The sequence below is a fragment of the Homarus americanus genome, unplaced genomic scaffold (assembly GCF_018991925.1).
Source record: "Homarus americanus isolate GMGI-L3 unplaced genomic scaffold, GMGI_Hamer_2.0 scaffold58045, whole genome shotgun sequence".
NCBI classification, from domain to species: Eukaryota; Metazoa; Arthropoda; class Malacostraca; order Decapoda; family Nephropidae; genus Homarus; species Homarus americanus.
The window spans coordinates 6,297-20,179 of NW_024727808.1; the positions used below are offsets into that span (position 1 = coordinate 6,297).

At 43.1% G+C, this 13,883-nt stretch overlaps 1 protein-coding gene across 1 annotated transcript; it reads right to left on the reverse strand.

Annotated features, from left to right (window-relative positions):
* Window positions 1–576: 576 nt before the first annotated feature.
* Window positions 577–13,172, reverse strand: LOC121865917 (C-type mannose receptor 2-like; the record flags this gene model as incomplete). Its single annotated transcript, XM_042365471.1, has 6 exons — window positions 13,014–13,172; window positions 11,996–12,129; window positions 11,141–11,250; window positions 1,681–1,742; window positions 1,253–1,408; window positions 577–656 (listed from the first exon to the last, which is right to left on the reverse strand). Coding segments are annotated over exons 1-6 (701 nt in total), but the record flags the coding sequence as incomplete, so codon positions are not given.
* Between the last annotated feature and the right edge of the window lie 711 nt (window positions 13,173–13,883).

Sequence of the window (13,883 nt, forward strand, 5' to 3'; positions counted from 1 at the left end):
ACCTACTTAAATCAACATCTACTTAAATCAACACCTACTTAAATCAACACCTACTTAAATCAACATCTACTTAAATCAACACCTACTTAAATCAACATCTACTTAAATCAACACCTACTTAAATCAACACCAAATCAACATTTAATTAAATCAATACCAAATCAACATCTACTTAAATCAACATCTACTTAAATCAATACCTACTTAAATCAACACCTACTTAAATCAACACCTACTTAAATCAAATCCTACTTAAATCAACACCTATTTAAATCAACATCTATTTCAATCAACATCTACTTAAATCAACACCTACTTAAATCAACACCTACTTAAATCAACATCTACTTAAATCAACATCTACTTAAATCAACACCTACTGAAATCAACACCTACTTAAATCAACATCTACTTAAATCAACACCTACTTAAATCAACATCTACTTAAATCAACACCTACTTAAATCAACATCTACTTAAATCAACATCTACTTAAATCAACACCTACTTTAATCAACACCAACTTAAATCAACACCCACTCTAATCAACACCCACTCTAATCAACACCTACTCACATGTCAGGTTGGTCGGGTTCGTCCCAGTGTGAATAGTTGCTTTTGTTGCCGTCAATCCACTCAAAGCTTCCTGGATGTCCCTAACAAATGAAGTAAATATCCAAATTTTAAAAACAATGAAAACAAATCTCTTATTCCGGATAATATATATACATGCTGAACCAATGTAAACCTGTATGCCAGTTTGACTGAACAATGTCTACAAGTACAGTATATGTACAGTATATCTATCTCGCAAATGTTTTCTGGTCGTAAATTTTAATGAAATATCTGGTCAAAAGGTTGTTTTTCTGTCATGGATTATATCGACGAGAAACTAATGTAGAGTAGCTGCTGTTAGATTATGAAAACTATTTAAAAAATGCGATTTATTTTTTCAGAAGTTACTGTTTCGTGAATCTCAGTGTAATTTTTTCTTTAGATTAGTAACATAATAAGGTATTATTATTGTTCAGGTCATCCAGCAATTTTAGGATTTTAAGTTGCCGCCGTCTGAGAGAGGTTAGGTTAGGTTTTGAACGATTCTATCCTACTTCCAAATAGATGGATGACCAAAACGATAATTTTACCAATTTTGTTATCGTATTCAAAGGGTTAAGACATCGTACTCAAAGAATAAAAACATTTCTGAAAGAGGTACTCAGCAGCAGAAGAACCATTACATAGTTTACACTACCTCTTCGGTGAGACCAGTCCAGACGCTGTCGTGAGCTTCAGTTGCGAAGTCTGTAGCCCACTGTTGCTCTAGTGTCCCTGTGATGCTGATAAGAGACGCTCCCTCCATGTTACACTCTACCAGGGCGTCGTGCCATGAGTGTACCTCTGTAGACCTCTGTACGAACCACAAAAAAAAATTGAATCAGTGTACAAGCTGAATTAATATACTCGAAACATCTATGTATTTGGCTACACATTCTGCTTAACTTTATTTGATAAAAAAGATACCCGGGTAACTCAAGGCATCCCGGTTACTATAAAATAAAAACAGATTTCTATGTAAAAAAGGATTAATTGTATGTAAATTCCACATTAATTATGATATAGAGAGAGCGTCAGCTGAAACAGTTACTTGTGAAGGACTTCAAGAATATAAACAAAACTCACCTTGTAGCAGTAACCATTGAGCTGCTCCCAGTCATCCTCGTAGTCACAGGGCGGAGGGACGTCTACGGTGCGGCACAGGGAAAACACAAGTCGAGGCGAATTAAACCAAAAAAGGTTTAAAGATAATACTTACTCTAATCTTCATCTGGTCTAACTTTATATAACTTTTGATATAAACTGGTCTAACCTTATCTAACCTCACCTAATCGTAGCCTAACCTAACCTATCCTAAAATAGCTAAACCGAACCGAGAAAAGCTCAACATAATGTGACTGGACCTAACGTTAACCTAATCCAACTTGACCTAAGACCAACCCAACCAAACCCAACATGACCTAAGCCCAGCCCAACCCAACCAAACGCAACTTGACCTAAGTCCAACCCAACCAAACCCAACTTGACTTAAGCCCAACCCAAATAAATCCAACTTTACTTAACCTACTCCCAACGTAAACTAACTGGATCTCATCTGAACCTAACCTAATCTAAAGAGACCTTATGTATGCTTAATCCTAATTTCACTGCAATAGTGTTTCTGATAGTGTCAGTTGACCCTAGAACTTGATACACGTGCACATAAAAAAAAATAAAGAAAAAGAAGCTGGAGATAAGGTGTGGTACCGAATGGATAAACCAAACAAAACATTCACAAAATAATCCCAATTACAAATACATCTACGGAATACCATTTAAACGGATTTATATGTACACACATAAGTACCGTAATTATCCCAAAACATTGACAATCCATACTACCCCCTTGGTTCGGTAGTTAGAGTTGTTCACACTGTTCTATTAACATAAGTAGGAAGACCTTGATTCACAACCTTACGTATCGTATACATTATTACCACATATTAACGTCGCCAGTAAATGGAGAGTAGAATAATAATTCTTAGGAGAATCCTGCTTGTGTACAGGTGACACAGCTCTCCGTCAGGCCACATTGGAAGGATCCTGCTTGTGTACTGGTGACACAGCTCTCCGTCAGGACACATTGGCAGGATCCTGCTTGTGTACTGGTGACACAGCTCTCTGTCAGGTCACATTGGAAGGATCCTGCTTGTGTACTGGAGGCACAGCTCTCCGTCAGACCACATTGGGATGTACTGTGCACACCATTGTCATTCCTAAAAACCCTTTTAATTCATATTACGCTGCATAACATTCAAATCCACCGCGCTTGTACCTCAGAAAACAGGGTCATTGATAAAGACTAACTCACCTAATGAATATTACGGAATCATGTGTTATATTGTACCTAGGTACGGTTATATAATATTAATTGTATGTATTCATAGCATTAAGGAGAGACGTGTTTTTTCCATTCATTTTGCACTCGGGATCCTTCCCAGTAAGTCCAGCTCTCTAACACAGTTGTCAATACGTTTATTCCACTCTCTACTGGCAAACTGAATCTTGAATTAGTCTGTGTAAATCAACTTTAGTAATTCGCCAGACCTGTGTCAATGGAGGGTCATCCTTGAATGAGTAACAGTTGGGTTTGTTTGTTATTTCTGCCATTGCGTGAGCAGAGATCGCTGGCAACTCAGGGGTATATAAACCAGTGCGAGACTGGAGATCAATCTCCCATAACGCCTTCCAACTTCGTTCTCAGGTATGTTTTGTGTTCCCTAGCCATTCAGTTTGATTCAGTCAATTGGAGTGATTATCAGTGTTCATGCTTTAACAGTGGAATTGTCATTCACCCAGTAAGAAGTAATATAAAGTAAATGTCGTCTGACGTCGCTAGACGAGAGATGTTGTTTGTGTTTGAACCACCATCCTTCCCCAGATCTCCCTTAAGGCCTTCCAACTTCGTTCTCAGGTACAGTGGGGCTTAATTGAGGCCCCACCTGTCGCTCGGAGCCGGTGGATATTCAGCAGTGGTCAATATATGAGCGATGGCGCTGATTCGGCATGATTAATCGGCTCTACTCTACCTCATGGAGCTAGACCCCAGACTCGCCATGTGTCTGGCTTTAACCGATCACCACAGCGATCGTCAGTGTTACAGACGCCAGTGTGATACCCTGGGACATGTCTTGAAGTTATATGTCCACAGTGTTGTTGTATGTGTATGGGGGGGGGGGGGTAATTTTGGAATAAGTACCCCATGTTGGGTAGTGGACCCATGTATGAGTTGGTTTCAGTAATAACATGTTGGATGTTGTGAGTGCATCTCATATGCACTACCAACAGTTAATGAAGTATCATATAGTTTGTAATGTATGTAATGAAATGTAATTTGCAGTTGAGTGAAAATAAGAAAATTCTGAGTCTGCAGTAAGCCGAGGAGTTGCCCCTTGAAGTTATATGTTAATAATATCCCTTTTTTCCCTTTGATTTCATATAAATATACCTGTTCTTAGAGTATTTTAGGAGTATTCATTTCCCGCAGAATAACAGTTTTATTTCCGTCCAAGGGACCTGATATCAGAATTGCAAGTCCCAGGTGCCTAGACCCTCGACATGCTACCAAAAAGAACTGAGGTTAGGTAGCAACCAATGAACTGAAGTAAGGAGAAAGAACAATTGAAAGAACTAAGACATGTTGTGGTTTCACCTTTCCTTCCCCTGATCGATCTGGTCAATGAAAAACTTAGCCCAATGCCTAAGTCACTCTGCCCCCTACCTAACGAGCTACATACTGCCCAGAGGGGGTCTGGTGGCAGCAACCCTTAGAAATTAAGAATAGAGTTAAGTATTTCCCCTTAAAATTAGTGACCCCAGTCTGGCAGTATAAATTGAAGGCTATAGAGGTGGGATTGTTTTTAATCATTGATCAAATCTGGAGGAATTGAAGCTGTGATTTAAGTTGCAGAAAAAGAACAATAGTAGTAAGTAAGATAAGGGTGTTGTGATTGTTGGAAAAAACTGCCCCGTTACATTGGTGGCACGGGTGGTGATGTAATTTACATGGTATCAGGTCAGTAGGAATAAATGTGATACTGTGGATATTTTTTTTAAGTGTGATTTGTAATAACCATTTCTCTGTACAAGTACCTAACCATTTCACTGAAACTAATGAATATTTCAGATTGCTAATAATTTTGTTCCGTAATTTTTCCAGTGTACAGTATAGATTGTAATTCTGTGCAATTTTTTTTCTGTGGTTTTACGGAGAAGTTGAAAACAGTTCACGGCAAATACTTTACTTGATGTTAGGTTAGAACAATTGCCTCCAGAAAATTAGAAATCTGTTTGAAAGTAAAGTGTACAGTGAAGTGTGGAAAATTGAGAAGTTCAGTGTTGAAAAGTGTCTGAGAATCAGAGGTTAGCTACCTAACTCTTTTTTTTACATTCTTTTGTGAGTATCAGAGAAGTGTTGTTGTATACCAAGGTAGTATTTTTTGGGGTGCCTTTTACACTGGTAACATAGCAATTGTGTGATCACTCGAGTTAATACTTTGATATTTACAGACAATGAGCAAGCAGTGAACATATGCCGTGTTAAGAGTGTGGTGATATGGACATCTATGAAAGAACGCAATCTTTGAAAATTGATTGTAGAAAATACATGTAAGGACCCCCAAGTGTGAGTACAACAGAGTACATTGTAAAGTGATGACAGTGTTAAAGTCAGGGCAATTGAAAAGACAGTGAATACTTGTTGAGTACCGAGGGGACAGTCTTGTAAAGTATTACCGAATTACTAATATTTTTTTTTTGTGAGCGTGACTCTCAGTAATGGAAATGTCTATATATTTTTTTTTTAAGTTGATTTGTTTAATTATAATCTTTTTGGTGGGGGAGACAGTTGCTCAGATGGTTTGTCGGGATGCTTTTTGAAGATCAGCCGTCTGAAAATGTTTTTTTTGGGGGGGGTTGTTGACTTCGTCAGTTGTACTGAAGTCACCCCAACATCTTAAAACCCAGTTCTTACGAACTGAAGTCCGGAAATCCAGTTGCTGCCTATGTTTTCGAAGGGAGAAATCTCAGTTTATGTGCGTTATCCGAACTTTTGGGTTGTTGACTCGTTCCGAGTAAGGAAATCACCCCGACAGTTTAAATCCCAGTTCTTACGAACTGAAGTCCGGAAATCCAGTTACTGCCTATGTTGTCGAAGGGAGAAATCTCAGTTTTTATGAGTGTCGGAAGTTTTTTTTTGGGTTGTTGACTCACTCTGGGTGAGGGAGTCACCCCGACCTTAAAATGCCAGTTCTTCTGAACTGTGAGATAGAAAATCCAGGTTTGTTGTTATGAGCCTCATTGTGTAATTATAGAACCAAGGCTTTGTTTTGAAAAGGCGAATTATTATTGAAATGGAGTAGTAATCTGAGGAAGTGTCTGTGTAACTGATTCCCCATTCATAGACAAGAATTTAAATTCCTTAGTATATGGAATTTCATGCAGAGAACTTTTGTTGTAGATGTAATGTCAAAGAGTCACTGTTTATGTGTTAATGCCAAAAATATGTTGATGTAACACTGACGAACTGCTAGGGACATGTTCCCTATACTGTATTGTACTGAAATAACGGAATTGATAAATTGTTGCATGTATAGGTAGCGGAGACGCTAGTGGGAAACGTTTAAGCCTCCTTATGTTTTGTTTTCTATATTAAGGTACTATAATCACGAACTGTTAAGATGTGTCAAATGTATGTACACTACCTCGTTAGTGCTTTTGCATATTATTCCGCAGAATATGAATCTTTGGGAGGGGAAGGCTATGTGCTGCGCACATCATTGTCATTCCTAAAAACCCCCTTTAATTCATATTACGCTACATAACATTCAAATCCACTGCTCTTGTAGAACCTCAGAAAATGGGGGTCATTGATAAAGACTAACTCACCAAATGAATGTGACGGAATCATGTGTTGTATTGTACCCAGGTACGGTTATATAATATTAATTGTATGTATTCATAGCATTAAGGAGAGACGTGTTTTTCCCATTCGTTTTACACTCGGGATCCCTCCCAGTAAGTCCCGCCTTCAAACACAGTTGTCAATACGTTTCTTCCACTCTCTACTGGCAAACTGAATCTTGAATTAGTCTGTGTAAATCAACTTTAGTAATTCGCCAGACCTTTGTCAACGGAGGGTCATCCTTGAATGAGTAACAGTTGGGTTTGTTTGTTATTTCTGTCATTGCGTGAGTAGCGATCGCTGACAACTCAGGGGTATATAAACCAGAGCGAGACGGGAGATCAATCCCCCGTAACGCCTTCCAACTTCGCTCTCAGGTATGTTTTGTGTTCCCTAGCCATTCAGTTTGATTCAGTCAATTGTAGTGATTATCAGTGTTAATGCCTTAACAGTGGAATTATCATTCACCCAGTAAGAAGTAATATAAAGTAAATGTCGTCTGACGTCGCTAGACAAGAGATGTTGTTTGTGTTTGAGCGACCATGCTTCCCCAAATCACCAGTAACGCCTTCCAACTTCGTTCTCAGGTACAGTGGGGCTTAATTGAGGCCCCACCTGTCGCTCGGAGTCGGTGGATATTCAGCAGTGGTCAATATATGAGCGATGGTGCTCATTCGGCATTATTAATTGGCTCCACTCTACCTCGTGGAGCTAGACCCCAGACTCGCCATGTGTCTGACTTTAACCAATCACCACAGCAATCGTCAGTGTTACAGGCGCCAGTGTGATACCCTGGGACATGCCTTGGAATTATATGTCCACAGTGTTGTTGTATGTGTATGGGGGGTAATTTTGGAATAAGTACCCCATGTTGGGTAGTGGACCCATGTATGAGTTGGTTTCAGTAATAACATGTTGGATGTTGTGAGTGCATCTCATATGCACTACCAACAGTTAGTGAAGTATCATTTAGTTTGTAATGTATGTAATGAAATGTAATTTGCAGTCGAGTAAAAATAAGAAAATTCTGAGTCTGCAGTAAGCCGAGGAGTTGCCCCTTGAAGTTATATGTTAATAATATCCCTTTTTTCCCTTTGATTTCATATAAATATACCTGTTCTTAGAGTATTTTAGGAGTATTCATTTCCCGCAGAATAACAGTTTTATTTCCGTCCAAGTGACCCGATATCACAATTGCAAGTCCCAGGTGCCTAGACCCTCGACATGCTACAAAAAAGAACTGAGGTTAGGTAGCAACCAATGAACTGAAGTAAGTAGAAAGAACAATTGAAAGGACTAAGACATGTTGTGGTTTCACCCTTCCTTCCCCTGATCGATCTGGTCAATCAAAAACCTAGCCCAATGCCTAAGTCACTCTGCCCGCTACCTAACGAGCTACATACTGCCCAGAGGGGATCTGGTGGCAGCAACCCTTAGAAATTAAGAATAGAGTTAAGTATTTCCCCTTAGAATTAGTGACCCCAGTCTGGCAGTATAAATTGGTGGCTATAGTGGTGGGATTGTTTTTAATCATTGATCAAAGCCAGGGGAATTGAAGCTGTGATTTAAGTTGCAAAAAAAGAACAATAGTAGTAAGTAAGATAAGGGTGTTGTGAATGTTGGAAAAAAAACGCCCCCTTACAGGAAGGATCCTGCTTGTATACAGGTAACACAGCTCTCCGTCAGACCACATTGGAAGGACCCTGCTTGTGTACTGGTGACACAGCTTTCCGTCAAACCACATTGGGAGGATCCTGCTTGTATATTGGTGACACAGCTCTCCGTCAGACCACATTAGAAGGATCCTGCTTGTGTACTGATGACACAGCTCTCCGCCAGGCCACATTGGAAGGATCCTGCTTGTGTAAAGGTGACACAGCTCGCCGTCAGGCCACATTGGAAGGATCCTGCTTGTGGACAGGTGACACAGCTCTCCATAAGGCCACATTAGAAGGATCCTGCTTGTGTACTGATGACACAGCTCTCCGTCAGGCCCCATTGGAAGGATCCTTCTTGTGTACTGGTGACACAGCTCTCCATCAGGCCCCATTGGGAGGGCCCTGCTTGTGTACTGGTGACACAGCTCTCCGTTAGGCCCCATTGGGAGGGCCCTGCTTGTGTACTGGTGACACAGCTCTCCGTCAAACCACATTGGGAGGATCCTGCTTGTGTACTGGTGACACAGCTCTCCATCAGGCCCCATTGGGAGGGCCCTGCTTGTGTACTGGTGACACAGCTCTCCGTCAGGCCCCATTGGGAGGGCCCTGCCTGTGTACTGGTGACACAGCTCTCCGTCAAACCACATTGGGAGGATCCTGCTTGTGTACTGGTGACACAGCTCTCCGTCAGGCCCCATTGGGAGGGCCCCTTGTGTACTGGTGACACAGCTCTCCGTCAAACCACATTGGGAGGATCCTGCTTGTGTACTGATGACACACCTCTCCGTCAGACCACATTGGGAGGGCCCTGCTTGTGTACTGGTGACACAGCTCTCCGTCAGACCACATTGGGAGGATCCTGCTTGTGTACTGGTGACACAGCTCCGTCAGACCACATTGGGAGGATCCTGCCAGTACTGATGACACAGCTCTCCGTCAGACCACATTGGGAGGATCCTGCTGTGTACTGATGACACAGCTCTCCGTCAGACCACATTGGAGGATCCTGCTTGTGTACTGGTGACACAGCTCTCCATCAGGCCCCATTGGGAGGGCCCTGCTTGTGTACTGGTGACACAGCTCTCCGTCAGACCACATTGGGAGGATCCTGCTTGTGTACTGATGACACAGCTCTCCGTCAGACCACATTGGGAGGATCCTGCTTGTGTACTGGTGACACAGCTCTCGTCAGACCACATTGGGAGGGCCCTGCTTGTGTACTGGTGACACAGCTCTCCGTCAGACCACATTGGGAGGATCCTGCTTGTGTACTGATGACACAGCTCTCCGTCAGACCATTGGGAGGGCCCTGCTTGTGTACTGGTGACAGCTCTCCGTCAGACCACATTGGAAGGACCCTGCTTGTGTACTGGTGACACAGCTCTCCGTCAGACCACATTGGGAGGGCCCTGCTTGTGTACTGGTGACACAGCTCTCCGTCAGACCACATTGGAAGGACCCTGCTTGTGTACTGGTGACACAGCTCTCCGTCAGACCACATTGGGAGGGCCCTGCTTGTGTACTGGTGACACAGCTCTCGTCAAACCACATTGGGAGGATCCTGCTTGTGTACTGATGACACAGCTCTCTGTCAGGCCACGTTGGTGGGAGGATCCTGCTTGTATACAGGTGACACAGCTCTCCGTCAGACCACATTGGAAGGACCCTGCTTGTGTACTGGTGACACAGCTCTCCGTCAGACCACATTGGAAGGACCCTGCTTGTGTACTGGTGACACAGCTCTCCGTCAGACCACATTGGAAGGATCCTGCTTGTGTACTGGTGACACAGCTCTCCGTCAGACCACATTGGGAGGATCCTGCTTGTGTACTGGTGACACAGCTCTCCGTCAGACCACATTGGGAGGGCCCTGCTTGTGTACTGGTGACACAGCTCTCCGTCAGACCACATTGGAAGGACCCTGCTTGTGTACTGGTGACACAGCTCTCCGTCAGATCACATTGGAAGGATCCTGCTTGTGGACAGGTGACACAGCTCTCCATAAGGCCACATTAGAAGGATCCTTCTTGTGTACTGGTGACACAGCTCTCCATCAGGCCCCATTGGGAGGGCCCTGCTTGTGTACTGATGACACAGCTCCGTCAGGCCACATTGAAGGATCCTGCTTGTGTACTGGTGACACAGTTCTCCATCAGGCCCCATTGGGAGGGCCCTGCTTGTGTACTGATGACACAGCTCCGTCAGGCCACATTGGAAGGATCCTGCTTGTGTACTGGTGACACAGTTCTCCATCAGGCCCCATTGGGAGGGCCCTGCTTGTGTACTGGTGACACAGCTCTCCGTCAGGCCACATTGGAAGGATCCTTCTTGTGTACTGGTGACACAGCTCTCCATCAGGCCCCATTGGGAGGGCCCTGCTTGTGTACTGATGACACAGCTCTCCGTCAGGCCACATTGGAAGGATCCTGCTTGTGGACAGGTGACACAGCTCTCCATAAGGCCACATTAGAAGGATCCTGCTTGTGTACTGATGACACAGCTCTCCGTCAGGCCCACATTGGAAGGATCCTGCTTGCGTACTGGTGACACAGCTCTCCGTCAGGCCCCATTGGGAGGGCTCTGCTTGTGTACTGGTGACACAGCTCGCCGTCAGGCCACATTGGAAGGACCCTGCTTGCATACTGGTGACACAGCTCTCCGTCAGGCCACATTTAAAGGGTCCTGCTTGCGTACTGGTGACACAGCTCTCCGTCAGGCCCACAGTGGAAGGATCCTGCTTGTGTACTGGTGACACAGCTCTCCGTCAGGCCACATTGGGAGGATCCTGCTTGTGTACTAGTGACACCACCAAACCAAAGAAACCTCAAAGTTCCTTTTCGTCCTGACACTCACACAAACTGACCAATTGTAATCTAACCTTAACCACTCCCAAATTAGTTCCGTGTCGTAATATAACCATTAAAGCCTTCATCGCATTAAGTCCAGGTTCCTCTGTACATTAATAAGGACTGACAGATATACTCACTGATCTTGCGGTGACAGATAAACTTGAGTCTCTGGTCACAGTCTTGCTTGATAAGTTTAGAGTTGGCGGTGAAGGCGGCACAAGTCCCCTGGCCCGCCCCTTCCCACGGCCTGAAGCAGAAGGAAAGAGATAGAGAGGATATGGAAATAAAGCAGAGGTGATTTTCCTTATAAGAAGCAAAGACCCTGTGTAAATGACAATTAAAAGTGTCACACACAAGGGTTTCTTCAGTGGTCACTTGAATTCTATACGAAAACAGTTTACCAATTCATCTTACACACTTTTTTGCCTTTGAACTTTCCCTCATACACAACTAAGGTTCGGCAGCACTAAACAACAAACCAGACTGATGCAACTCCAGATAACGTCACCGTAGGGGGAACTATTCAACCAATCAAAGACCAGTATTCTTAAGACAACCAATAAGCTGCGTTACTATAATAATTTGATGGAGATGTTTAACATGTGTTAACTAGTGTGATAAAGAGGTATGTGTCCTTATTTCCCAAGTTGCTGAAAACTGAAAATAAAATACGACGCATTAACTCACTCACTCACCTACTAAGTCGCTCATTCATTCATTTGTTCATTCATTATCGTCGACCAATATAGTGAAAAACAATAATAATTCCCTCGTTGTGGACAGGAGGGAGTAACACACAGAGGAAGGGTCACTCACAAAACGGGCAGGAGGGAGTAAAACACAGAGGCAGGGTCACTCACAAAACGGGCAGGAGGGAGTAATACACAGAGGAAGGGTCACTCACAAGACGGGACAGGAGGGAGTAACACACAGAGGAAGGGTCACTCACAAGACGGAACAGGAGGGAGTAACAGTAATGAAAGTTCACTCACAAGATAGTGTGGTTTACAGGGCACTGTGTCTCCACCCACATCCAGGTATCCTCCGTCGTCTCCTTAGCGCCCACCCACATATAGGCGTTCTGTCCCACGTCTCCCGTCTCGGCCACAGCCAGCGCCAGCCAGTCCTGAGAACACAACGTCGACAAAAGTTTTATTTTTATTTTTTTATTTTATTTTTTTTGAATAGCCCACCCTGGCACAGGTCATCCACAACGGGGCCTAAAGGCTTAAATCACAGTCTTCAGAGGGTTAAACCATCGTCTCCAAAGGGTCAAATCATCATTTTCAAAGGGTTAAATCATAGTTTTCAAAGGGTAAATCAGCGTAGTCAAAGGGTTAAAGTTAAACCATCGTCGTCAAAAGGTTAAATCGTAGTCTTCAGAGGGGTTAAACTATCGTCGTCAGGGGGTTAAACCATCGTCGTTAAAGGGTTAAACCATTGTCGTTAAAGGGTCAAATAATCGTCGTCAAAGAATTGAATCATCGTCGTCAAAGGGTTAAACCATCTTCGTCAAAGGGTTAAACCATCGTCGTCAAAGGGTTAAACCATTGTCGTCAAAGGGCTAAACTATCGTCTTCAAAGGGTTAAACCATCGTTGTCAAAGGGTTAAACCATCGTCGTCAAAGGGTTGAATCATCGTCGTCAAAGGGTTAAACCATCGTCGTCAAAGGGATAAATCATCGTCGTCAAAGGGTTTAAACCATCGTCGTCAAAGGGTTTAAAATATCGTCGTCAAAGGGTAAAATCAACCCAGGATATAATTGTTTCCTATGGCAGATTTCTTGACCAGTTGTGGATGGCAATGGAATGTGTGTGAGACGCTGTAAGTCGCAGTGATCACAGTGCGAGATTCACTGATTATTCCTACTGGGTTACAAATGCAGATTAGCTGAAACAGAGAGAGAGAGAGAGAGAGAGAGAGAGAGAGAGAGAGAGAGAGAGAGAGAGAGAGAGAGAGAGAGAGATTACATATGTCTTTCCTTCTCAGCCAGGACCAGGTAGACTCACCCTCGTGGTAGTGGTGTCGATAGTAGCTAGGTCGCCGCCGTGAGCTTTGCAGTAGGATCTAGCGTCACTAAATTTCCTGATGTCCCCGTAGTGGTGGATGAGGAAGCACTGGTCGGAGCCCCCTCGGTGCTGCCACCCTTTAGGACACCTCGCTACCATCGTGCTCCACACTGGCGGAAGAAGAATATATTAGTGTGATAGCCCCTTTGTGCAACTTATGTGTATCTTGGTCCACCGTTCACGTGCGATGGTTCAGTGTTTTCTGCTGTCAAAAGTCCAGCCGTGTCCTGTGTTGAAGTTTGAGTGTGATTTATATACGAAAACAATGATGTAAATAATAAAACGACGTTTGTTTGATGCAGCCGTGACGTCATCAGTGTTGTGTCAGGGAGACAAAATAACTGGTTAGGTTAGGTTAGGTTAGGTTAGGTTAGGTTAGGTTAGGTTAGGTCATAACCCCCCTGGCCCAAACGTCCTACAGTGAAAGAAACAGGAAGCTGGAATAGACGTGGGTGTTGGCTCCTACAGGAGTAACTATTTCAACTACAATATTATGTTCAGGCAGATGGTGCAGTGTTAACCTTTGACTGAATATATAAAAAGGAATTTACGAATGTGCCACAATGTAGGACCTATTTACATAACATTTTACTGCTGATATTTAATGTAAAACTATTCATGGGAGTCTGTGTGTTTGTAAAGTTAATGTAATATTAACCGTCTTTCAGTATTGTTCATATAGACGAAAATTACAGTTTTGTGTGGACTGCAGATTGGGTTATGTACTCTGCAATACGAGTATACTGTATATTAATTATTTATAATACAGTCGCATGTAACTAAATGTTTCTCATTTTGCAATTTATCTAA